This window comes from Crassostrea angulata, chromosome 1 (assembly GCF_025612915.1).
Source record: "Crassostrea angulata isolate pt1a10 chromosome 1, ASM2561291v2, whole genome shotgun sequence".
NCBI lineage: Eukaryota > Metazoa > Mollusca > Bivalvia > Ostreida > Ostreidae > Magallana > Magallana angulata.
The window spans coordinates 3,806,228-3,833,407 of record NC_069111.1 but is presented as its reverse complement, the minus strand read 5'-3'; the positions used below and the strand labels follow the sequence as shown (position 1 = coordinate 3,833,407).

Genomic DNA, 27,180 nt, shown 5'->3' with positions numbered 1-27,180 from the left:
ACAGCTTGCAATATTATTAAATGAACTTCCTCTGAAATTCGTAATGTGTCACTGTCAAGAATAGCCCCCGATTCACAAATTACCTACAAGATTCTCCATTCCCAATTTTGTCTTTCATTCTCTGTTTCCTTCTTTATATATTAATTTTAAATCGTTGTGCAGCTGTCAAGGATCTTGTTTAATTAATTACAATACATGTTCATCGCCACATCACGTTTAATGGTAATGCGTTAATTAACATATACCCGTAGAACAAAATGTCGTCTTTATTTCATTTGTAACATAAGATTAATTCGACTCGCCAAATTTGTGATCTTAAGTTGATAAATGCCTAAATGGTTATTCTTTTAGCAGGTTTTCGAAGACCTGTTTGCATATGTCATCCTAAATATTGACAACTCTGCCAAGGTGAAGCCATCAGACTTAGGAAAGGAAATTTGTTCCTAAACCATTAAACCAGCAGAATCTTTAGGAACCAGTTGGACTAACATTGTTAATCTATTGTTTTTCAGAAGTTTAAATGTGTTAATAACCGGCACTTAAACATTTTTTCCTTAATCTGAAAATAAAAAAAAAAGTCGGGCCAAATGTATTGTTAAATATTGATATTTTTTCGTTTTTTTACTGTAAAACAGTCAAGAAACCCGCGTGAAGAGGTTGTGGATTTGAAAGCTTTGATGACGTACCCTAACCAAGCTTTTCAGATGTCTGCCGGGTCATTCAAAGTTAGTTTTTACACTTAAAAGAAAAAAAAATTACAGGCCATTTCAGTAATTTTGTATTAAATGAGTTTGGTTAGTGTTTATAGGATTAAATTTAATTGTTTTAATCAGAATTAAAATAAGGGTACAACCCCCGCTAAAAAAGACCAAAACTCAATTATTTTTTATCTATATTATAAAATAACAGATGAATCTATTTAACTGTCCATTTTAAATAATGCTCTTTTTTTTAAATCTGTTAATGCTAATATGAGTACATCAACCAATATCTATTCTTTTAATATCATTTTATTTCAATTCAACTCTATGCATGAGGACTTTGCGTCCTCATGTTAACAAACATGACTGGAATCAAACGATAATTCTCATGGTAAGCAGCCATTACACATTTTGAAACATTTTTCAACACATTAAAAATAATATATCGGGGCAGGCCATTTTTAGCTAGACGGGCGGGGATGATAATACAAAAAAAATAATTTTATGTGGCCTGACACAAGGTTAGTGTCAAATTTTAGCTTCCCATTATTTCCATTAATACAAGAAATGAAACAGACAAAGTTTTTTTAAACTATGACCTTAAATTCCCCCAATTAAGCTTGAATCAAGGTCATGACACACGCTTAGGTCAAAAGAGTAAGAGCTTCCAATGTTTCTTCATAAGGTATGGACCTAACACGAATCTTGCACTGCTTTCTGCCAGTGACCTTGCCCGAATGACCTTTAATCAAGGTCATTACACATCCTTAAGTCATAAGCAATCTTTGTGTGAAGAAGAAACTTCCAGTGTTCCTTCATAAAAAAGATAAGGACCAGACACGAATTTTGCACAGACGTGCCAATATATACCCCTCAAACTTCGTTTGCGGGTATATGTGTATGAGTAAATGTGATGAGATTTAGTTTAATTTGTTTTAGTAAAACATTTTGTACATTCAGGAAATTAAGATTTATTTTAGTTTTATGTTTTCTCCTGCAGATTGAAATAACTTTAATTAAATATAATAACTTTAATCAGAAATGAATATGAATTTAAAGAACTTACATATATTACCAGAAAGTGTTCAGCACAGACTCCACCCAAATGCCAGCCAGTGCCCTTTCTTTGAATGATAACAATTCATGATGCTCATGTGAACCAAGGAAATGAGAGGCGGAAGAAAATGGAAAAAAAATGACGACAAAAGAAGGAGCCGATGCGTAATGCTCGATATGATAATGCCATCAATTATAAGTATGTCTTGATATGAACCTCAAATTTAAACTGGCATTTTTTTTCCAGAAGCAACCCAGTACGAGAAATGAAGTTTGTGGATTGGGATCGCCCAGAATAGTGTTACAATTTACAAATACATGCAATTAAATACATAGTTGATTGCCATAGATTTCGGTGGATTTTTCCTCTTTTCAATTATTAATACACTACTAGTATTTAAACGGGGATATTTTTTAGGCTAACACCGATAAGCAATTACCCAAAATAATGAAATATCTGAAAATGAGTGTGAACAGGTGTGTGGGAGTAAAGAAGATAATTTTTAAACATTGTATGCATTAACACTTATACATCCATTTTGGTCCTGCCCTAGAGTCAAACCCATACTCCAGGGGACATGAAATTAAAAATTTTAGTAGAGGACTTACTGGTTAACATAATTGTTTTGCCTCGGACTAGAATGTCTCGACGTCATTGGATGAATAGCGTCACGTGATTGCCTTATAAACTTCTTTACACGGCAAGTGTCAAAATTTATACGGCAACATGGAGAACGTTACGTTATTTGAGCTGATTGTTTACACAAACGTTTAACCATACCTTTAATTATTAAGCCCAAAACTATTTAGAGTGAGCCCCCTTTGCCCGTGACGTAGTTATTCTGATCCTACAAATAGCATCCATGTTTGCACAATCGACTGACGAGGAAGGTAAAACATTATTGAATTAAGGTATGAATTTAATTGTTTTATTTTTTTTTTGGTTTATTTACTTAACTGTAGGTCCTCGACAAAACAAAGCACTTATTAGGTTTACCGACACCACAAATTTCTGTAAATAGTCAGTAACAAACCTAATAAGTAATGTTATGAAGGTAGATTTTTCAACATTATAATGCATTAACAGTGTAACCCTCCCCCCCCCCCCCCCCGGTCCTGAACCCCTGACCCATGGGCCATGGATTTCACAATTTTTGTAGAAGAGTAAGAGGACATCATAACCATAAATTAAGTTTTTTTAGTCCACATGTGTGGGAGTTAAGAAGATTTTTTAAGATTTAATACATTTTAACTATATGGCCATATTGGCCCCACCCTAGAGCCAGAACCCGTGACACAGGGGTCATGAAATTCACCATTTTTGTAGAGGCTTCATTGCATCATAATCATGCAATTAGTTTTTAACAAATATATATTGGAGTAGAGAAGAAGATTTTTCTAAGATTCAAAACATTTTTACTAAATGGCCATATTGGCCCTATCCCAGACCCAGGGGTCATGGATTTCACCATTTTTGTAGAGGCTTCATTGCATCATAATCATGCAATTAGTTTTTAACAAATATATATTGGAGTAGAGAAGAAAATTTTTCTAAGATTCAATACATGTTTACTATATGGCCATATTGGCCCCACCCTAGAGCCTGAACCCCTGACACAGGGCTCATGAATTTAGTGTTTAACATGTGAGTAGGGAAGAGGATTTACAAAGATTCAATGCATTTTTACTGAATGGCCATATTGGCCCCACCTCAGACCCAGGGGTCATGAATTTCACAAGTTTGGTAGAGGACTTCATGGACATCATAAACATGCAACCAGTTTTATCCTAATGTGTGGGAATAGAGAAGATTTTTGAAAATTTGGCATCTTTTTTGCATATTTGGCCCCACCTGTGGTGCCCTTGGTGTGGTAGAGCTATGAACTTTACAATCTAAATTCCTCTTACCACAGAGATGCCTCACATAAAAAATGCTAACAACTGGACTTGTAGTTTTTAAGAAGTTAAAAATGTAAAATTGTTAACGCACGACGACGGAAAAAAACGGATAGCAATAAGTCACCCAAGTTTAGTCGGGTTACCAAATAAAATATAAACACAGTATATTGCAAATTCAAGAAAATGTTAAAATGTGTGAAATTAAACTTTTCGCCTTAAAGAAAAAAACCATCGTCAGACGTTCTCTAGTTCCACTTTGTGCTTACGAAACTTTAAATCAAAAGTTAGTAGAGGCTGTTAACAACTAAAATGTACATTGTCAAATGCTTTACTGCTCTCCAAACAGAGCAAAAGAGGATTTTGCCAAGCAAACAAATAATATCAAAAGTGGACATACAGTTTGACTCCAAGGATGAATATGGATTTCACGAGTTTATTTGGAAGAGACGATAATAGTCGTCTGACCTCAGGAGTTAAAGATACGGTTACAAGAAAGAAGACAAAGAAGCAGATAAGAATTTTGCTATGCACCCTTAATGAATTGCATCAGAAATATTTAAGTGAAAAAAATTCAGGATAAATTACTTATTCTGTTAAAGAATATTTTTGAATTGTTCCATCATCACTTCTGCCTTTTTTGTACACACTGACTGAGGAAAGGTAGGTCAAACCATATAAAATGTGTATCTGCTTACCTTGTAACACTCGCTGATAAAACAAAATCGCCATGTCTGTATTATTCTGACTAAAGCTTAACTGACACAGACAGACATGTAAATCTTGGGTATTTGTATTTTAAAAATAAGTCTTATATCAGCATTGTTTACACTGCATTCTAATGGTTTGTCTCTTATTTAACATGCGTGTAACGTCATCAATGTTAATAATACGTTTGATACATGTACAAAAATCGAAGATGTATTCAGTCAGAAGAGTATCTAAAGTGACATTTTACGTAATTTGGACCAGAGATAAAGTTAAAACTGACAGGTTTCTTGAGTAATATATGACATCATGCTGCTTATGGTGACGTCATATCGATCTAAGGAATTTTTACTCGAACGATCGACGAGAGGTGCCTTATCATACCAGCGTAGGCGTTACATAATATTAGGTTTGTTACTGACTGACAGCATAGGCGTTACATAATATTAGGTTTGTTACTGACTGTTTGCAAAAATTTGTGAGGTCGGTAAAGCCGATAGAAGGCTCGGCGGTTTGTTACTGACTATACAGAAATTTGTGAGGTCGAAAAAGTCAATTGAAGGCGAGGCGGAGCCGAACCTTCTGTAGACTTTACCGACCCCACAGCCTTTTATGGACTTTACCGACTCCATAGCATTCTATGGACTTTACCTACCTCACATATTTCTGTAAACAGTCAGTAGCAAACCTAATAAGTATTTTTTTTTTGTCGAGGACCTACAGTTTTATTTGTAATAAAAGAAAGAAAAAAGGATGATATATAACAAATTATTAAATTCATAGATTTAATCTCTAATTTAACTCGGGCAAAGAAGGGTCTCTTTATATATTTTGAGGTTTAAGAATTAAAGGTATGTTTGAACGTTTGTATACAAATTCAGCTCAAATAACGTTGCGTCCGCCATGGTGCCGTATAAAATGTTGACGCTTGTCGTCCGAAGAAATTTATAAGGCAATTACGTGACGCTATTCACCCAATGACGTCGAGACATTCTAGTCCGAGGCAAAACAAATAAATTTGTGCACACGGTTATATTATGTCACCTGAGTAAAAATATGTGACCTATTGATATCTGTTTTCGCCCGTCGTCGTGCATCTGTGCGTTGACCGTTAACAATTTTACATTTTTCACTTCTTTTAGAGAGCTGACGGAGCATCTCTATGGTATGAGAAATCTTAATTGTGAATCTATTAGCTCTATCACCTCATATAAGCTGGGCCAAATATGTAAAAAAAAAAAAACCCATAATTTTCAAAAAATCTTCTTATTAACCCCCATTTGAGATGAACGGTGACTGCATGGTTATGATGTCCATGAAACCCGCAATCAAAATTTTGAAATTCATGGCTCCTGGGTCGGGGTTCAGGCTCTAGAGTCGGCCAATTTGGCCGTTAAGTAAAAAATAAATCTTCTTCTCCACTCCCATAAATATTTGTTAATAAGTAAAAGTATTGTTATATTATTCAGGAAGTCTTCCACCGAAATTGTGAAATTTTATGAGCCTTGGGACAGGGGTTTAGGCCATGTACCAGTAGAGCTATATTGTGAAGATGTAATAAATCTTAGAAAATCTTCTTCAATCCCACACATGTTGGAAATAACTGAATGCATGGTTTTGATGTCCACTAACCCCTCTTCCTCAATTGTGAAATTCATGGCCCGTGGGTCAGGGGTTTAGGCCTTTGGATGGGGACAATAAGGACAAACAGTAATAATACTGCATATAATTTTTAAAATCTTCTTTACTCTCACACATCTTGAAGAAAAACTAACTTTACAATCATGCTAATCAAGAAGTCTTCTACTGAAATTGTTCATGTAATGTCCCATATGGTAGTATGGGTTTTGTTTCTAGGGCAGGGCCAAAATTGGCAAATAGTGTTAATGCATAAATATTTATTAAAAATTATGTTCTCTATTGCCACACATCTGTAAGGAAAACTGAACTCCTCTAGGGCGGGTCCAAAATAGTCATAAAAGTGGTAATGAATTTAAATGGGCATGGTCACGATTTGGTCAAAAATTATTTTTTCGATTTTAATGTTTACAATGCTTCAGCAAGGCATTTTTACTAGGCAATCGAAATTTGATTGTCATTTGTTGAGTTATTAGCGGGTTACAGAGGTTACTTCGCTATGTAAACAAAGGTTTTGTTTACATTTTGAATTTTGAATCGTAAGTAATGTTTAATGATTTAAATAAAAAAAATATTTTAATGGTATATTGAACCTATGTAAACAAAAACAGGGCACCAGCCTTGTTTACATTAGGAAGAATTGTGAGCCCTGCATCTTGCTTAAAAATCATCGACTGGCACCCAAGTTTCATTTGATCATAAGAATATGCATTCCTAAAGCATTGTAAATAATAAAAACAGAAAAATTAAATTTTACCAAAATTGTGACCATGCCCCTTTAATGTTTTAAAAAATCGTTTTCTTTACTGACAGCATATAAAGAGAGAAAGTAAAGAAATCTATCAAAACTTTTATTTTCATGTTGCTAAATTAAGGGATTTGGAAAAAAAAAACACCCGTATAGGGTAAGGATCCTTAATGCATTAAGCTATTATCTTGAATAATATTTCAGGTGATGTAAAGCAAGTGTTATGGTGGTTATATATTTGTCTTAATTATTTTATCCGACTCAGGAATTTCAATATAAGAAATTATTAAACTCACAGATGTTGTAGAGAGAAAAAATGAAGTTAAGACATTGTAAAAGCATTTGGAAAGAGTTCGGGGGGTGAGGGTAACAGTTAATGGAGTTATCTTTCATATTTAGCTTGTTCATATTTAGCAATTAATCATGAAGTATTATGTAATTAAGAAGTTGTATGATCAAAAGAGCTATGCAAGTTTTTTATTTTTTAAAACAAACAGTTTTTGAACTAATAAAACAAATTAAACGAAGAGAAATATTGATAGTAAATAAATTGAAAGTAAATAACATATAATGGGGATGGGGAATGGGAGGTTATTTTAAAAAAAACATGTATACTAGCCACCTTGTTTAGTTAATCTTTGAAACCATAGGAATCATAAAATTATCGAAACATAAAACCTATTTTGAAAGTTAACAAATATTGGAAAATAATTTTCTATCAGTCTTGCACCTTTACAATATCCGGCCATGCACTCTATTATGATCTTTAAGTGTTTCGCTACAATTATAGGTTTCACAATCCTTTTTGAAAGATTTCAGTCAGGGAGTTGGTCGTCATTACTATATTAGAATTGTCTACCCCAGAATGAAACTTAATTAAATGAATATATGACACTCCTCGACAACTTTGTGAATACTCTTTAGTTTTTGTTTATTTGACATATCAAAAAGTGTGACGTTATGTATATTTTTCCAAAAACTTGATGAAATTTAAGTCCATTTAGTTGAAATCAGTTTTGTTTTTGTTTATAAACTTCATGGAAGAGCTTTACGAGTATGGAGTTACCTTAATTGACATCTTGACAAAAGCATGTGCAAAACACAAAATTTAACAAGTCTTGGTGTACAAAACGTCTAAAAGCATTTCAGATATTTGAAAGATATTGCACAATTTTAAGAAAACTGCTTTTGATTTAGACACTTTGCATCTTTTGAAATTAGCAAATGGGTCACTAAAACATTTCTTATGACGTTTAATATTAAGCTTGGCTAAAGAACTATATATGATATTAGTCAAATTTGGCCCCCAAAATTCGCTATTTTTAAAATGATTCAGGTACATTAACTTGTTGTGTTATTTTTAAAAAGAGTTGACATGAAATATGTTTTTCACCCATTTATTTGATTTATATGCACTCACTGGCAGTATATGACGTCAGAAGTGACGCTATTTTTATAATTCAATCAAAATCAACCAAAATTTGACATTTTTCTTACCTTTTATCGAATGGGAAATATAGAGCGACTCTTTGAACAAGAACGAACTTTTTGTCACTTATAAGTATTGTAAAGATGCATCTTTGGTGAAAATATTTTGTTTGTTCAAGCAGTCGCTCAATGTTTCCTTTAAGAAAAACTGCCTCAAAACTAGCCGAATTATGCTAAAAATGAGAAAATGGCGGGAAAAGGTCAACTTTATGATGTCATATTTTTAAATTGTGGGCACTAAAATCAAAATGAAAATCATGAAAAAACTTCAAATGTATATTTGTACAAATAAAACAAAGAATTACAGTAAAATGACAATGTTCATTTTAGGGGGCCATTTTAGGCTCAAACCATATATAGTCCAGGGAAAGTCCCACTAGCTTACTCATAGTTGCTGCATAAATAACCTTCATCTGAACAAGAGGCTCTACTAATGACTTGCAGCTGTAATAAGACAGTGTAACAAGATCGCCACTATCACGGTTAAAGTTTTTCGTGAAAAAGTCTTTTGAGAACTTCCACGTCTGAAATTGCATTGTGTGCTTTTACGTTTCTCCCAGAAGTTTCTGGACAAGGTTTTCTTGCCTGTAATAACTTAAAATAATTTTTTTCCGGTTCCGAGTGAGAGGGAGGTGTGCTTTGTTACCCTTGTGTGTGTGTCTATTAGTCCTTCTGTTTGTTTGTCCTTAACAACAATTTTATATAGTCGCATTTTTCTCAGCAACTATTCTTGCAGATGCTTGAAATTTTATCACACTATATGTTTAGAATGCCATATGTTGGGGTATATCATTTTGTACCAATCGGACGTCAACTTCTTGTTAAATGACGACTTTGTTTATATTAAACCTAAATTTTCGACAAAGATTTCTCAGCAACTATTTATTGCAGATGCTTGATTTTGAACACACCATTTGTTTAGCCATGCCTTACGCTGGGATTTACTTTTGTACCGATTGGATGTACCGATTGGATGTCAGCATCCTATTAAATGCCGAATTGGTTTATTTTGCATACTCAGATCAGAGCGGGGTGTACTAGTGAGTATTGGCTCACAGATATCTCTTATGACTAGCCATTGTCATCAAAGTGACTGCTTGATTCTTGCCTTCTCGCTGATTTGAAGATTAATGTTTTTCTTCTTTGTGGCCACACTGATATTTTCAGGACGGATTTCAGGAAAAGCGCTTTGTATGTTCTCTTTGGACTTAAATTTTACCATAGGAATTCCCTTTACTAGTTATCCTCAGGTCTTCACCTGCCATCAGCCTTCTTTATCGTTTCCACAGCTATTACCGCTTTTTGAATTAAAAAACAATAGATGGCCAGTAAATTACCGGTACCCATCAGATATGGCTTAAAAAAGGAGTCTTCTCGTTATCAAACATATAGCCTTATAATAAGAAATTCATAAAATTTTGTCACAGTCAAACGGATCATATTACCAAATGATTCTGTCAGTTTAATCAAATTTGACCTTTTTGTTTTCGCATAAAGGTCAGGTCAAGGTCACTATCTTTTTCCTCAACGTAAAGGATGATAAAAATAAGTGTAGCTCTTTGTACATGTAATTCTGTAAGCATTTGTTTAAGATTTGAAGATTTTAATCTTCAATGAAATCATAGACTATCAGAGTGTCTATCGGCTAATACTACTACTCTGTAAATTGGAATAAATATTTATACTAAAATTGATATTGCTTAGCCCGCATTTTCTCTAATTTTCTTAAATTTTGGAGAAATTTTGATTATTTTTTATGCTTCCAATAAAAAAATATCTCTGATTTTTATGTATTATGAAGACTTTATATAAAGATATAAATTGACAGAAAAGCTAATATATTGACCATTTAATGAGAGAGAAAAACTTTTTTAGTATTTTTCTTTTTTACAAAAATCAATGTATCGAATGGGCACTTTAAAAAGCTTATAAAAATAAAATTTGTAAGACAAATCATACTTTAAAAACATATTCTGAAACCCAAGTATCATATCGTTAGTTCACATTTGTAAAAAAAAAAAAATCCAACATTAATGTTATTGTTCTTAAATTGCGAAAACAGACTCATAAATCTGCAGCAATTCTGATTTGCAAAACGTGATATTTTCCTACGCCAATATTACGCCTAGTTAGTAAATTCCATATGAACAGATGGAAGGCTGTAAAAAGAAATGTTTATGAGTAGCAATAATTTTTAACATTTAAAATAAAGTAAAGTCAAAATACTACACAACATACATTATTTAAAATTGTATGTTTGACATTAAAAAAGCATGTTTTCAAAAAGTATATTTCCAAAACCGAAATTAAGACTTATCTTGTCATTATTGATTGGTTATCAAATAAAAAACCATTCTTGACGCATCAGGAAGTATTATAAAAAAAATCTCAAAATATTAATTTTGTCTGTTTGTTGATTTCTATCTCACTAATTTTCACTTCATAATCTTTTAATCAATCCCGTTATAGTAAAAATAGTATTAATATCGTTTTACAATTAAATATCTGACCCAACTGGCAATGTCTGTCCCGTCTGCAACCGACTTCTTTACATAGTGCAGGAGGCGCCCCTCGGTCGTCCTTTGCATGTCCTCCATGCCCTTGATATGCACATGTTCTCTTTCTTTGTTCTCCTCCATTGCACACCCAATTTCTTTCGGTGATTGTCACATATTTTTAAATTAAGTACATGTTTGTCAATTACAAAATATCCTGTTCTATACAAAATTACCAAATACTCCGGACAACTTAAAAGATTTCTTATGGGCGATTTTGAGGCTACAAAAGTGATTAGACAGGTCTCCTTCACACTCAAATATATTGTTAAAGGATGTGTCCAATGAATTACACTCACAGTTAGGTAAATATTTTTTAAAATCACACATAATATAACATCTCTTCTGCTTGACAGTCGTCTGTGTAAACATTGTGATTATGTTATCTTCTCTACAGAAAAGCACAACAGGGTATGCAATTCTAGCAATCTTTGAATTAAATTTAGAGAGGAAGATTTCTTTGGAAAACAGAGTAATATTTTTGTTTTAATTAAAAGCATAATAAGTATGGTTTCTTTTCTTTTTAATTATAAATTCGTCGTACTTCAATGAATTAAAATCGATCAAGAAAAAAAAATGTAAACAAGATGCCTATTGGCCTTGACGGTCACCTGAGTAGCCCACACACAAACTTGTCGAGGAGTATCATATATGCATTTAATTAGGTTTCATTCTGGAGTAGTAAAATTATACATTTGTAATGAGGCCCACCTCCCTGCCTGATATTTTCCAAAAAGAACTATGAAACCTATAATTTTGGTTAAAACTTAAAGATCTGGTCTACAAAATCATGAATTAAGTTTTCCTTTTAGGTGTGTGGGAGTTAAGAAGATAATTTTTAACACCTATACATCCATTTTGGCTCTGCCATAAGGACAAAACTCATATTCCAGGATACATGAAATTAAAAACTTTAGTAAAGGACTTCCTGATTAACATAATTATCAAGTCAATTTATTTTTTCATACAGATGTGCGAGAAGAGAGAATAAAATTTTAAACATAATATGCATTAACAATTTATTGCCCCCCCCCCCCCCCCCCCCCCCCCCCCCAATGTCCTGAACGGCCATGAATTTCACAATTTTGGTAGAGGAGATAGTGGAAATCATAATCATGTATTCAGTTTGTCGCCCACATGTGTTGGAGTAAAGAAAAAGATTTTTTAAGATTTAATACATTTTTACTATTCCCCATTTCAAGAACGTGAGTTATTTCCCCTAATTGGAACTCTCCTATTGTAAAACTGCGCATGCGTTAAAATATACGTCTACTTCCGCGGGCGTTCTTGACAACTGTCAAAATGGACGTACGAACGAAAAGCTCTGCTTCGGGATACCGCTCAAGAAAGTATTGTTGTATATGTAGTAATTATAGGGGGAAAACCGTAGAGGGACAAGTCGTCAGTCTCCACAGATTTCCAAGCGATGCAGATAAACGTAGAATATGGCTGCAGCGAGCAAGGTTAGTGCGCAAGGACTTCACCTACACCAAGAATTCGTACGTGTGTTCTTCACATTTCGTGAATGGTAGCGGCCCCTCTGCAACCCATCCTTTGCCGTCGATATTTCCGAACAAGGTGTTCAAAACTTCGGTTAGTATAAACGATAAAACATGTTTGATTCACATTCGTGGGGAGGGGGGGGGGGGTAAATCCAGCATATCTTGTAAGAGTTTAGTGTTTGAATGATAATGTTGGAAGTTGTTATGCTTCAATAATTTAGTAATATTCCTCAATTATGTTTAAAAGTTTTTGTCATTGTTTATTTATTTTTTGAATGTATCTTATTTATTAACTATCATTGAGTGTTTTTGTGTATGTAAATTAATGTGTTAAAGGGGGGTGGGTTCAGAGATAGAGCAAACATTTGAAATAGTCAAGAGCAACATTACTTTGCAATCCAGGCACCCTCAACCACAAATGCCCCAGCTGTTCCCTTTTCTCATGAGCCAGGTGTGCAGGACAATCAGCTTCCTGAGAGTGAGGATAACCAGGATAGCCTTGAACAAACAGGTTCTACATAATTTGTGACTATTACTTAATATAACTGATATAAATTTAATGAGAAACTTAAAAATTTGCTACATATTTTTTATAATGTATTTCAAGGTGGTATGGGACAGCTCCATATTGTGATGCAATTCTTATCAGAAAAAAAACCATAATTGCATGCATGATTTTAAAATTTTTTCTTTTCTGAAAATTTTACCCAACAGTGTAGCGCAATGCGTTACATTATAATTATAAATCTATAAGTCATGAGTTTGAATCCCTTACTGATATGCAGTATATATAATTTGAATTTCAGATGACCCGTTAAAGGATTCCCTAAATATGCACGACTATCATAAAGACTGGACAACATGTGCTGGTGAAGTTCCAAAAAATAAGGAAACTCAGACTATTTTGTTAACTGTAGATTCATCAACACAGACTGATGAATCCTTTTTTAACAGCATGGCCATGAAAAAGTGTGTTTCCTCCTCTGCAGAAACACAGACTGATGGAAAGCTTTTCATTGATAAAGGGATTCAAGTTTCTAGACCTGTGTTCACCTTTGAAGATGTAGAACAGGATGACTCCAAAATTTTATTCTACACAGGTATTCCTAACAAAGAGACATTTAATGCTGTGTTTGATGAGATAAAGGATAATGCACTCGAAAGTACAACACGTGTAGGGATTTCATCTTCAAATCAAGGACGACCAAGAAGACTAAGGATTATTGACGAGTTTTTTCTTGTTCTCATGAGACTACGGCTGGGATTACTCCTAGAGGATTTATCAGACAGGTTTAATGTTAGTGTTTCAACTTGCAGCAATATTTTTAATTTATGGATTGATTTTTTGTTTGTTCAGTTGCAGCCTTTGATAATGTGGCCATCCAAAGAAACAATATATGCCACCATGCCATGTTCATTTAAGGGAAAATTTAGTAACTGCAGAGTCATATTAGACTGTACTGAAGTTTTTGTGCAAACACCTAGTTCTCTTGCTAACAAGTCATTACTCTACAGTGATTATAAATCCCATATGACATTTAAGGGACTCATAGGCATCAGCCCAGCAGGTGTTACAACATTTGTTTCAGACCTTTGGGGGGGGAAGTATAAGTGACAAACAATTAACAAAGAATTGCGGAATTTTAGATTTGTGTGAAGTTGGCGATGCTATCATGGCAGATAAGGGTTTCATCATTTCAGATCTAACTACGCCAAAGGGTATTCATCTTATTATTCCCCCTTTCAAGAAAAAAAATACACAAATGTCCAGAAGTGATGTCTTACTGACTCGTGAAATAGCACATCTTAGAATACATGTTGAAAGACAAATGGAAAGAATTAAGAACTTTCATATTTTTGAAGGTGTGATGCAGTTAAGTATGGCATCTCAGTGTTCTAAAATTTGGAAAATTTGTGTTGCTTTGACAAATCTCCTTCCCCCTTTGTGTACTGTTCCAGAATATGACATTGCTTCATAGCTAAATAGTGAAAATGTGCTTGCATACAATTTAAGGTTCTTATGATAGAAAAAAATATTCCTATAACTTGTTCAATGTCTGCTTCCAATATATATAGCTATAGTTATTTGATGAGATTTTCATATTTTTTAATTGCATGTGCATAAATTCAGTCTCATTATAAAGAAGTGCATGCACACATATTGAGTACTAAGAACTCATACTTTTTGCAAAACATATTTAAAATCTTCTAATTATATTTATATATATATAAAACAATACTTCTGAATTTTTATACATTTAATGTATGACAACAGCAGGACATAGAGTTATAGGCTTAAAAGCAATGACCACCATGAAAATATTAATGTACGTATGTATCAAATCATATTCATATTCTGCCAAATCATATTCTGCCAATGAATTGTTTGTCATTAAGGTAATATTAATTCATTGACAGGTACATGTATTTGTATATCTTAATTTATAGATAAGGATTTTTGCACATATGAAAACAATTCTCATTCAAATATTTTGTACAATTGTTGTAATTGGTTTAGTACAATTGTTGTATGGTTGAAATCAAAAGAATTGTGTAGCATTGATTTTTCCATTCTGTATAATTGGCATTAAGTTTCACAAAATGAAAAAATGAAGTTTTTTTTAACATTACATGTATATCAACTTGTTATTCCTTCTGCAATAAAGGAATAGAATACCTGAACTGCTATCCATTTTAAGTTCTAAAAATGTATAAACACTGGCGTCGGAGGCAAATTAAAGGGGGGGGGGGGGCTAGACTAATCCTCAGAAATCTTGACAAGCAAAAAAAAAAAAAAAAAAAAAAAAAACCTAATTCCCAAAATCATGACATTGCTAATCCATGGTGGCGGGGATACCTAGAGTTCCAAAATAATTCTTACTACCAAAAATTTTTTTTCCCCTAATCGTGAAATTCCTATTCCGGGGGGGGGTTGAATATTTGAATCTTTTTAAAGTAAATTTAGGAACAATTATGTTTGCAGCGACAAAAAGTGGGGGGAGGGGGTGAACCTTCTTTTTTGCTATTTGCCTAATGGTTAGGTCTAACTTTGCAAAAAGAGTGGGGGGGGGGGGGGGGGAGGGGGCCTAAGCCCTCCTAGCCCCCCGGTTCCGACGCCTATGATAATAAAACAACTGAGCAAAGGGGACTGAAGATCCATGTTGCAATTTATTTCAGAGACCTTAACAACCTCTGTGTGAATAGTTCTGGAAGCATGCTTTTCAGATAAAAATCATTCAGTCTATTTAAACATTTCAACCAGAATGATTCATCAAAATATATTCTTTCTACAGAGAGTGGTGGCTTCAGTGTCCATATTACAAAATCACACCATTGTTTATTACAAATTGCCATTTGACCTTGTACCTGAAAATAATAATTATGGTTTGTTTTTAGTTTTAAATTTTGATTTTCATCAAGTGAACAACAAGATTCAGAATCAAGTCCACATTCAGCTGGTGAAAGGATTCGCCATCTGTCTGATGCTGGACATTTAATTTCTAGCAGACCAATCTCACCAGTTGGTAATGTAACAATACCATCAGGACTACAACCTAGATGAGGGTATTTTGGATTAACAATAAGTCCTGACTGACTCACTATATATGAAGGATATAGTTTACAATAAAATCTCCTAGCAGCAGGCTCGTGTTCAATTCCCCACCTGACAAATTTGTTGGTGGGAAAGGAAACATCATACAAAAAGCATTTCAATAAATTTTGGGGGTCAGTTTCTGGCCTTAGCTTACAAAGTTTTCCAAAATTTGAACTTGTCAACCTTCCTTTCCTGCATTCAAACCAGTTCTGACTTTTGTTTTGACCCTTTGTAAGTTTTTCAATTTTGGCACAATCAGCATCTGACACAGAGAGAGACTCAAAATATTTGCACAAATCACTTTGTACTTGTGAATTACACATATCTACACTATCATGATACATAAATAAAATATTATGAAGCAATGGTATATTTTCCTCAGTACCATCTTTTTTCTTTGCAAAATATGTAAGCCAGCCTGCTTTAGATTTTTTTTCAACAAGAGTTTTTCTAAATCTTTCTACGTTGAATGTTGTTGATGCTATGATGCTGTTAGTTGCAGATTTGCTGGTTTTATTTTCTAGAACTGATGAACAGCCAAATGAAAACTTTTTGAATTTTATTTCACTGCACTTTTTTGGACTAAGTTTTCTTTTCCTTGGGTTGTTCCACACACATTTTGTTGACGTACATGAAAGAAGACCACTTTTCTTTTTTTCAGCAATGTCAGCAATTGTATAAAGTAATGCAGAAATGTGGTTGCACGCCTCACCAAAACTGTGATTTAATGATAATAGAAAAATATATCTGTAATTATTTATTTAAAAATAACTTCACACTTTTCATGAGTTATATCCAAAGTGAAACAAGTACTTCATAGAAACACAAAGATTAAGTTTTTAAGTTTTTTCCCCATCTTTTTTTTATTTAATTTTTTTTTTTGGTAATTAAGATATTGATTATATGTATTACACTCGGACCAGTGCCAAGAGTATGTCAATTTTTTTCTTTTCACTCTATATATCATTGAAAACCAACGTTTTTTAAAGATTCGTGAAAAAAAATAACCCCTTAATTAATTTTGAAAAAATTGGATTGACCAATTCAAAATATAAAGTTCTCTATTTTTTTTTTTTGGCATCATATTTATTGCAAAAGATATACAGTATAATAGAGTCTTTAAAAAATATCTTTTTGTTGTGTTTGAAATATCATAATTTACAAATGAGTTGTCAAAAAACTATTTCAACTTTTGTCAAAAAGTGCAAATTGAATCTAATTAAATCAAGAAAAAATTATTCAAAATCTGACAAAAAATAACAACAAAAACCCTTTTAAATATGTCTTGTTTCAATGAAATGTATAGGGAAAAAGGAAAAGTGTACATACTTCTGGCACGATAGTGTACACAATTACAATTAACATACCCTGCTGTACAGGTGCAATGTGCAGCGAACACATTGCCTGTAACCTTTGACAAAAATGTTGACACATCATAGTCAGGACGCTTGCTCATGTCAGCTGATGGGAATGATGGTATAACTTTACAACGTATGGCACAATGAGAACTTTCATTATTGATAGGGTTGTATTCCACCGAATGGACATGTTTATCTTCAAGGAACACTTTTGATTTAAGTTGACGTTTAGTGTTCATTTTGATTACAAGATAATTATAAATATCTTTCTCTGAAAAATCGGGAATGTTAGTAAAATCTGATGACCAGTTAGACAGAGTGCGGATATCGGGTATAGGTTCTCCATCTGGAAAAGTTGACGATTTGGAGTTTTTCTCAGACTCATTGTTTTGCCCTTGGACAGCCGTTAGTTTAAGAATAATAACGCCGCGTGCTCTTTCGACAAGTTCCTTTTTGCTACCTGATATTATTTGATTATTCTCTCTCAAAAATTCTCTTAGTTTGGCGATCGTCCAGTCATTAAATAGCGTTAATTCGGCAGAGGCGTCCATAACAACATACGTTGTAGTCAGCGGAAGTTACGCTAACGAAGAAGAGTTCCAATTTTATAAGGGAAATAACTCACGTTCTTGAAGTGGGGAATATGGTAATATTTACCCCACCCTAGAGCCCGAACCCCTGACTCAGTGGTCATGAATTTCACAATTTTGGTAGAGGAGATAGTGGACATTAGAATCATGCATGTAGTTTTTAATAAATATATATGGGAGTAGACAAAAATATTTTCTCTAAGATTAAAAATAATTTATGGTAATAAATGGTTTATGTATGTTGCCATGTGTCTTCCTTAGTTCAATGCTATTTTTAACTTGACTGTTTACATAATATCAACATTGATGAAATTGCGCATGCCCATCAATAATCCCCGTGTGTAAACAGCACGAATTAGACTGGTAAACTTTTTACGCAAATCACCATTTGTTGTCATGTTAGGACTAGATATTGTTATAATTGCACATACCATCGTATTTGGGTGCTAAGCAATGATGGGGGCATTTAAAGTGTGTTACAGTCGCATGTCTCACATGACCATATTTCTTCAATTTTTCTGATGGGTTTGTTCGATGGGGCGTTAACAAGCTAGCCAATATTTGCGCGACCATTGACTCAGCAAATTTGACTATCTTGTTAAAGTGGCGATGTAAAGCCCCATAACATATTTTGCATTATGTAATGTTATTGTTTTTTCTAGTCCCATTAATGTACTAGTCCAAGTATTTTTCACTTTTTTACTTAAACATATACATTTCCATGTTGTACATATTTTATTTAGCAGATGCACAATATGTTCATGCGATCTTGTATTTTTTAGTAGGACTGTTACCCTAGTTGCATGCCTTTTGATTGAGCATACTGTGCATTTCATGCAATAGGCTATTGTGTGTATTTTATTTGTTTATTGTCATTTATATTCAATAAATGACATATTTAATCTTTATGGAGGAGTTGTTCTATTTTTAATTATGAGGGTAGGCAAACAGACATAAATATATTTCAACTTCATGTATATGGCCATTTTGGCCCCACCCTAGAGCCTGTACCCTTGGCACAAGGGTCCTGAATTTTATAATTTTGGCTGAGGGCTTCATGGACATCATAATCATACATTTAGTTTTTAACAAATATATATGGGAGTAAAAAAGAAGATTTTCTAAGATTCAATACATTGGACATATTGGCCCCACCCCATACCCTAAACCCATGACACAGGGGCCATGAATTTCACAATTTTGGTTGAGGGCTTAATGGACATCATAATCATGCATTTAGTTTTTAACAGATATATATAAGAGTAGAGAAGAAGAATACATTTATACTATATGGCCATATTGACTGACAGTGAAATCCAGAATGAATAAACTGCTTTTTGATGTCTGTAACAAATAAAATACATGTAAAATTTGAATGAATGTGTTTGTTTGTACTGAAGGGTGTCAAGAACAAATTGGATATGATTTTTCAAAAAGGGTAGATTCTACCCAGATTTCAAGTAATGATACTGAAATGACTGATATGTCAATTTAAGATGCACAATTAAGACTTTTACATTGAGTAAATTTGTAAAAATTTGTATTCTTCTGAATTGTTAATTTTTTGGAAAGCTAATGAACAAATCTGCCCAAAACAAAAATGACCCTCTGCAGTTAATATAGGGGATAAAACTTTTACCACCCCTACATGACGTAACTGAAAATAATAGCAGGTGCCCCCATCTCATTCACAGATACACAATTATAGCCCAATTTTTGGATACAGTATAACAGCTTAATCTCCCTAGTGTGAAACAGCATCAACAATTAATTAGGAATTTAGAATTTGCATTCAGAAAAGGCTTAATTTGAACCATGCCAAAATTTCAAAAAGGACATTCCTATGGATTCAAAGCCTAAAATCTCCCTCATAACAAGGAGAAAAAAATCGCAAGGAGGCTTACATACCAGCTAGATATGAACTGTGACGGATCTCGTTAACAACCCCCATCCGCATCAGAAAGGGAGTAAATGGTCCAGCGTCCGGGAAACTACCATCTCCTGAGACTAATGGGGATGCCTGTAAAAAAGAAGTAGAAAATCATCAAGACCAGAACTTTGAGCAGTAAGGCATCTTTAGTAAGCTTAAATGAATAGAAATCACAATTTTACATAAAATTTTGTGAAATTAACATTTTTATACAAATTAAAACACGTAATGGCAACTAAAATGGGGCTCCAGGACAGTAGGTCCATTTTTTCAGGTTTAACATGTGGCTACATGACACTACATGTAATCTGGGGTAATTAAACATGTATGTATAAATCGTTCACCTCACGTGTATCAGAAAAATTGGTTTCAAAGCAGTTGAGGTAAAATTACATTATTTTCAAAAATCTACAAAATTTACAACTAGTCTAAGGGGGGTAACTCTAAAATAAATTTACACCATCTTTATAACACACACAGTTACACACTATGTAAACATTAGTTACAAATATTGTAGAGCAGAAACAGATTATATTTTGGCATTGTTGAACCAAGACTTTCGGAGCCATCAGGTGCAGAATCCAGGCTGCAATGGATCCCTGACCTGGAATCTGGCCACCGAGGAAAGGCGAGGGCTTTCCACAAGGATGGGGCTCTGATGCGGTGTGTGTCCTTCACGTCTAAGAGACACAACCTCTTTACAGAAGTAGAGACCAGTGCACCCGACAGAAAACCAGCGTCTCTTAACTACTCCCTTCAGGTCGGGCTGAGCCATACACCCCTTGGTAATGATGGAATTAGGAAAATACTGCTTTCCACTAACACTCCTGCTCCTTCCCGTAAGTCCCTACAAAAGACCAGTAACAAAGTTTTGTCTAAAATTGAGACTCTAAATCCAGCCGACATGTGTCGCAGGTGTCGCCAGTTGGTTAACCCGATCCTTACCGTTATCATCTTTTCCTAAAAGAGATCAAGTTTTTTCATCTTTTAGTAGGTGACAACGGAATTCCGTGGTTCCGTACAGATTGACAAGAGACTTTTAGTAAAAGAACTGTGTCTCCTTATATAGGCCTAATGAGAAGAGCAAGACTTGATAAAGCGCTGTTAGAAAAAGAATCCGTGACGGATGGACAACAACTGGTAGAAGAAGACAACGTTCTGCAAGCCATAATGAACGAACCCGATTTAATAAGTTCTTTGTACGAAACCAAAATAAAAAAGATAAAAAAACCTGTATATTATTTATTTGTTATCATTTAACAATGAACTATAGATGAACTATTTTTCCAGAATACAGATTACAAACAGGACCGCAACTCATGGTCTAACGAAAAAAATACAAAATTTAACGTTTTCTATATAACATTTAAGTGAAACATTTTTAGAGCAAAAAATAAATTTTAAATGTAAAAATATAAAATAATACAATAATGAAAGTATAAGATCCTTCCGCTACTATATCATTACTGACTTTTCACTATTGTTAATCTGCCCGTAGTCGGGATCGTCTTCCTCCATTTTGACCTTCAGCTTCAGCAGCGTTTCTAGAAAAAAGGGTGATGCATTAAATAGGTTGTTTAAATATAATTTTTATGGATATAAAACATTTATTAACATACTAATATTATAGTTATTTTAATTGTACAATATCGTTTACAAACTTGAGAAGATTTAATACAGCATTTTAACAATTTAGCATTTCTGTTTTAAGACTGTTCATACAGATTGTAAATAAATCCCTACTATAGCCAAGGCAATTTTTCTCACTTTAAAAAGTGCACATTGTAAATTTAAAAATATATTTCTCAGGTGACTAGAAAGAGAAATTGGAACACACTTTACAACAGTTTACATCGTGCTTTTATTATTTTAATGCTGAACGTATGATGCATTGCATAGTTACTTCTCACCCCCCCCCCCCTCTAAAAATTGAATTAAAATGTTTTAACACAACTTAAAATTATTTTGAAAGTGTTTGCCTACATTCTCCGTGTAAATCATTAGACATTGAGTAGGTAATTAGAGAAGAAAAAATAAATACCAATAGACTAGATTTTACTTTTTTCACTTAGTATATAACAAAGTTGTTTCAATGATTACTTAAATATATTATATATACATTGATATAAGCATTATTTGGACAATAATAAGAAATCTTGGTATGCTTGCTTAATATCACACAGTGTTATGATTGTACCGTAGTTTTAAAGAGGACTGATTAAAATATTTTCCTATTTATTTCTATGTTAAACTTTGAACCTCTTGTGGTCTTAGTATAAGTTCAGGAGTCACAATTTTAACGATATGAAATATACATTATTTGAGAATGCTTGAACATAGTATTCTCACAAAATTAAAGCATTAATATTACTGGTATGCTTGACAAGAGAAATTTTATTATTTTCCAACATATATTTTCATGTTAATCTTAGAGCCACTCTTGAGTGTCACAATTTTAACAATTTTGAATTTTCACTGTTTATATAAGCTAAGTGAAATAGTTTCCATGATATCTGCCCATGGTGAGAAGTCAATGAAATTATTCACTGGCGGCAGGTAATTTACCTCATTTAAAACTCAGAGTTGCTACGTTTAAGTCCGATAACTCTTGGTGGGGTCAAAATTTAATGCAAAAGCTCTTTGTTTAAAATATCTTATACCTTCTGATGTAATCACAGAAATTGAAAATGCAGAATATTATTCGATACCTTTTATGGGCAAGTCTGCAAAAATTTTGAGACGCAGAAAATACCCTTTATACTGTAAATGCTGTCTCACGGAACAATAAACTTGCTACGCCTCAAAGCAAAAAGAAAGGTTTATAATATTCAATAGCTTAAATTTCAGATATTTATCTCATATAACATGCCTCAGAGTCTTAAATAATCACCTGAATGACCCAATCATGATCAACATAATGGCATGCAGTATATCACCAGTAGAGTCTTCTTTTTTATAAAATTACCTCAATGCACAAGAAAGCAATATAGGAAGGTGCATAAAGAAATATCCAAGGCAACAACTTAAAATGTTTCCATACATATTTAATTTGAGTGTGCATACAAACAGTAACTGAAAAATACTGACACAACATATTTTTGTACCATATTTCTCTTCAAATGACCCATTATTTACCGTACATAATGATTATCATTCTAATTAAAGGGGAATAACTTCTCTCAAAGTAGAGTAAAATTCTCAAAAATGAAATAGTTAATACGGTTTTGCTGAAATTAGCTTGCTGTAAACTTTTGTCAAACTTAAATTGATCAATAATGTTTCCATGATGAAGACATCATACAAATTCTTGTTTAATATCTTAGCACTTTCCAGGTCATGTATGTAGGTTATAATTAATAATAAACAGGGGAAAGGCTTGACAGTTATTTTACAAATCAAAATCATAAAGCTAAGGTATGAAAATGTTTCAATTGTTTTCCCCACATTAAAATCAGTAATTTTAAGGTGGCTCGCAGGTCTACCCCATAAAAAATCTTACGAGAAAACATACCCTGAAAATTTGTCAAATCGTTCTGTAGGATTTACAGTTCATTATATAAAATATTTATCAAATTTGTCTACGCTGTTTTTATGCAGTGCCGTCTTGAACTTGGTACATGTATTATTGATGGTGCTGTTTTGACGCTTTTTCTAATTATTACATAGGAAAATAAGCATTTTTCGAGATGGAGTTATTTTGAGAAATTGCAAGTAACTTTTAAACAGTTTAGACAAATTTATCAACTGTTTCTATGCGTAAAGAAAAAGTGATTTAAAATAAATTTATGTAAAAAAAATGATATGTGTTCTCGCTAGATTTTTTGCTATTTTATCTTTATTTTTGATAATTTTACCGAAAATTGCCATATTTTTGTATTTGACGTCGTGAGTCCGACGTCTTTTATTTTTAACCCGTTCCACTTATTTAGTGATAATATCACTTAAAAATCAAATTTAGTCTTCTTAAGCTTAAACTAGAAGCTTACATTTCTGAAAAAGCAATTTTGGGGAGTATGAAAATAATACGGAGATAAAAAAAAAGAGAGCATATTTTTATTATGATTTCGGAGTTAAAAGGCCTCCCGTGTACCCCGGTTAGCATTGGCCTGTAAAAAACAATAACTCTTAATTTTGCTTTTGTATTATAAAGACCTTCTTTTTAAACAATTAAAAAGATTTGTTTAGTTGCTATTAAGAATATTAAATCAAAAAGCCCACCTTTGCCCTCTTATTCTTAATCAGAGAATGCAGAGCATAGTATTTTTTTATATCTAAAATTAAGATGAAAGGGTGGTACTAAATTTTTGAATAGGTTCCCAATTTTCGCATTTTCTTTGTCAAATGTTATATTAAATGTTAATGTAAATATATGCGAATAGTCTCAAATCAAGAAAAAAGATAAAATTTGTAAGATATGGAATTTACTTTTGGCTAAATCTACACAACTAATTTAAAAAATTTAATTTCCCGGCTTTGCTCCTCTCTTTTTTCGGTCAAAATAGTTACGATATACTTTCTATTAATGCTACAGACCTCTCTCTCTCTCTCTCTCTCTCTCTCTCTCTCTCTCTCTCTCTCTCTCTCTCTCCTTTGAGACTACATGACTGTCATTACTTAGCTTTTGTGTACAATTTCACATAGAGTAAAAAAGTAACGCTCCAAATATTGCTAATAATTTACGTAGTTATGATGTATTACTTCCAATCTGCATTTCCAACGTACGATTCTCATATGAAAACTAAGAACTTTGTATGAATTACTACTTAGTATTTACACTATAGACCTAAATCGAATTACTTTAATATAACTAAGAGCATTTGACGTTAGAAAATGTCAATCGGGAAACCTTGAGATGTCTTCTTCATGACGTCATAAACAAATGTGCACAAAACAGCCAGTCGAGTTGTAAAAATTAAGTACAGAATTTGATGACGAAAGCAAACCCGCGACCCACCTTATAGCAATATGAGCTGTATTTTTTAGAATTTTATTTTGCTGCAAAAACCTGCTATTATGATTTTATTTTTTCAGCTTCTGAAGCAACATTTTTGGAGTCATCAACATCACACAGTTCAGACACATCAGCCATTGAAACTTTTTGTCCTTTACTTAGGGTGTTGTACTCCCTGATTTTCTTTTCCAGCTCTTTAGTTGCTTGCGTGAGTTGACGATTTAGTCGTATTGCTATGCTCTGTCCCTCTAAAAAAAAAAGCAGTCAAGATCATAAATTAACACTCTAATCAAAATAATTGTTGCTAGTGCATGTAATTTAATTTCCACCATTTTTCAGATATATATATATATATATATATATATATATATATATATATATATATATATATATATATATATATATATATATATAAATATATATATATATATATATATATATATATATATATACTTAAATAAATAAAACAGAATGCGACAGTTTTTATATATACAGTACCCGCAACGTTATTTTTTACAAGATAAACGATAGGATAGGATTCACGCACGATAGGATAGGATTAACGCACGATAGAACAGTATACACGCACGAAAGGATAGGATTAACGCACGATAGAACAGTATACACGCACGAAAGGATAGGATTAACGCACGATAGAACAGTATACACGCACGATATGATAGGATTGATACACGATAGGAAAGGATAAACGATGTTCATGATAAACGTATGATCGCTTTAAACGATATTTACGAACAAACTGATGATGACAGAATTTGAGAGAGAACACGTACAAATAAAGATTTACGTGGAATTTCTTTTTAGTAACAATTGCCGAGTTGTTAATCATCGCTGCATCATTTATAGAATGTATAAAAATGACCAGTTAATTTTTTTTCAACTAAAATTATGAGCTTTAATGATCAATAAATTTTCTGTATTGTTAAAATTGTTTTCATTACCGAACACCATACAGCCGATCGCCACGAATATTTCAGCCCGAGATTAAATCACTCGGAAAATAGCGGGTTTAATTATATAAATCCAACTCTTGTATAGACTAAATATAAAATCTGTCATAAGTACATTTCTTTCTGTATAAGAACGTTATTCATTAAAAACGAATTATTACAGACAAGTTAAATAAATATTTACGCAAATACACATTCCGCGTACTATTTGTTAACATTGTTTTCATAACCACACACCCTAGCTGATTGCCGAGAACATTTCAGCCTGAAATCAAATATCACACGGAAAATAACGGGTTCAAAATACAACTCGGATTTTAAATAAATATAAGTTATATCATAAATAGTTTTGTTTTTGTAAAATATGATGCAACAAAATTATATTGCATAAAAGTTAATGTTTACGCAGGTATACACTCAGGCGTACGATTTAATATATTCGATTTACAGGTAAATATGTTACCTTGTTCCTAAGAACTTCGTTTTTCATTTTCTATGTTAACAGATATGATTTACATATAATATTGGTTAATTTTGATCTAAAAATTAAAAAAATTAGTATCCTGACGGAATGTTGGATAGGATTTTACAATTCTTGTTCGATAAATACTCGTATACGGCGCACCGAACAAGTTGCAACTTAGTAATAAATTAACCTGCTTATGAAAAGGCACGAAACGATTAACACGATAGGATAAACGGAAGAATTGTTGAAAATAAACGATAAACCTGATAGGATTAACGCACGATAGAACAGTATACACGCACGATACGATAGGATTGATACACGATACGATAGGATAGGATTGTAAAAAATAACGTTGCGGGTACTGTATAAACACACACACACACACACACACACCGGGTATATATGTCTTACTTGCATATTTCTTGATAAGTCGAAGCAAGTATTTTCTTTCCCCAAGAATCTGTTTTATGGATTGAATTATTTTCGTTTCTTTCTTTTTATCAGCAGAAGAAAGGGCCTCTATAAATGATGGGTCATGAAAGTTCATTTGACACTCTTCTTCTTCTCAACTTTTTTCTCAAGTCTATATAAAGGCACAAGTTTCAAAAAAAGTTGTACATACATTTACTATGTTTTGATGTTATCTTTAACTCTTAATTGTTGGATGTGAAGTTCAGTGTGGGTGTGTGTGTGTGGTGTATGTATCTTACCTTTCAATTTCTTTTTCACAGCTCAGAGGGATGTTGGAGTCTGATTGATGGTGTAATGCTACCTCTAACCTGTAATTATTGATTTATTTTAGGTTAATTGTCAGGGGCATGTAAACTACAAGTAATTATATTGTGATTGTCATTTATAATATATATTTTCTGTGTAGTTGTAGAGTGAAGAGCCACTGGATACAATGTGGAAAAGAAGTACTGTGAGGAAAATTTGTATGCAAGGGAAAATCTAGATGATACAGTGCGAAGAATTACTAAAGACATGCAGGTTTGTGATATGTTGTATAACTCTATACTTTAGG

General features: G+C 33.0%; 3 protein-coding genes across 3 annotated transcripts; 1 reads left to right on the top strand and 2 right to left on the bottom strand.

Moving 5' to 3' along the window:
• The first annotated feature begins 11,965 nt into the window (after window positions 1-11,965).
• Window positions 11,966-14,958, top strand: LOC128187638 (uncharacterized). The gene is made up of 3 exons (XM_052858046.1): window positions 11,966-12,383; window positions 12,695-12,803; window positions 13,099-14,958. Exons 1-3 carry the CDS (start codon window positions 12,093-12,095, stop codon window positions 13,905-13,907), a joined length of 1,209 nt encoding a protein of 402 aa, XP_052714006.1. The 5' UTR covers window positions 11,966-12,092; the 3' UTR covers window positions 13,908-14,958.
• A 168-nt stretch (window positions 14,959-15,126) lies between these two features.
• On the bottom strand, window positions 15,127-17,811 carry LOC128176386 (uncharacterized). Its single transcript, XM_052842678.1, has 3 exons — window positions 17,255-17,811; window positions 16,042-16,604; window positions 15,127-15,149 (listed from the first exon to the last, which is right to left on the bottom strand). Exons 1-3 carry the CDS (start codon window positions 17,794-17,796, stop codon window positions 15,127-15,129), a joined length of 1,128 nt encoding a protein of 375 aa, XP_052698638.1. The 5' UTR covers window positions 17,797-17,811.
• A 6,961-nt stretch (window positions 17,812-24,772) lies between these two features.
• LOC128168213 (uncharacterized) lies at window positions 24,773-26,733 on the bottom strand. Its single transcript, XM_052834396.1, has 2 exons — window positions 26,568-26,733; window positions 24,773-24,964 (listed from the first exon to the last, which is right to left on the bottom strand). The coding sequence occupies exons 1-2, from the start codon at window positions 26,701-26,703 to the stop codon at window positions 24,777-24,779; spliced, it is 324 nt and encodes a 107-aa protein (XP_052690356.1). The 5' UTR covers window positions 26,704-26,733; the 3' UTR covers window positions 24,773-24,776.
• Window positions 26,734-27,180: the final 447 nt, after the last annotated feature.

Excerpts from the sequence above, each read along its gene's own strand:
- LOC128187638 (XM_052858046.1), top strand. The coding sequence starts at position 12,093 with ATGGACGTACGAACGAAAAGCTCTGCTTCGGGATACCGCTCAAGAAAG. Across the intron at positions 12,384-12,694 it reads ACAAGGTGTTCAAAACTTCG|GCACCCTCAACCACAAATGC; the intron begins GTTAGTATAAAC and ends TTTGCAATCCAG. Across the intron at positions 12,804-13,098 it reads GGATAGCCTTGAACAAACAG|ATGACCCGTTAAAGGATTCC; the intron begins GTTCTACATAAT and ends TTTGAATTTCAG.
- LOC128176386 (XM_052842678.1), bottom strand. The coding sequence starts at position 17,796 with ATGGACGCCTCTGCCGAATTAACGCTATTTAATGACTGGACGATCGCC. Across the intron at positions 16,605-17,254 it reads CATTGCACCTGTACAGCAGG|TTTTGGTGAGGCGTGCAACC; the intron begins GTATGTTAATTG and ends ATTAAATCACAG. Across the intron at positions 15,150-16,041 it reads TTCAAATTTTGGAAAACTTT|GTATCCCCGCCACCATGGAT; the intron begins GTAAGCTAAGGC and ends TTGGAACTCTAG.
- LOC128168213 (XM_052834396.1), bottom strand. The coding sequence starts at position 26,703 with ATGAACTTTCATGACCCATCATTTATAGAGGCCCTTTCTTCTGCTGAT. Across the intron at positions 24,965-26,567 it reads ACTTATCAAGAAATATGCAA|AGGGACAGAGCATAGCAATA; the intron begins GTAAGACATATA and ends TTTTTTTTTTAG.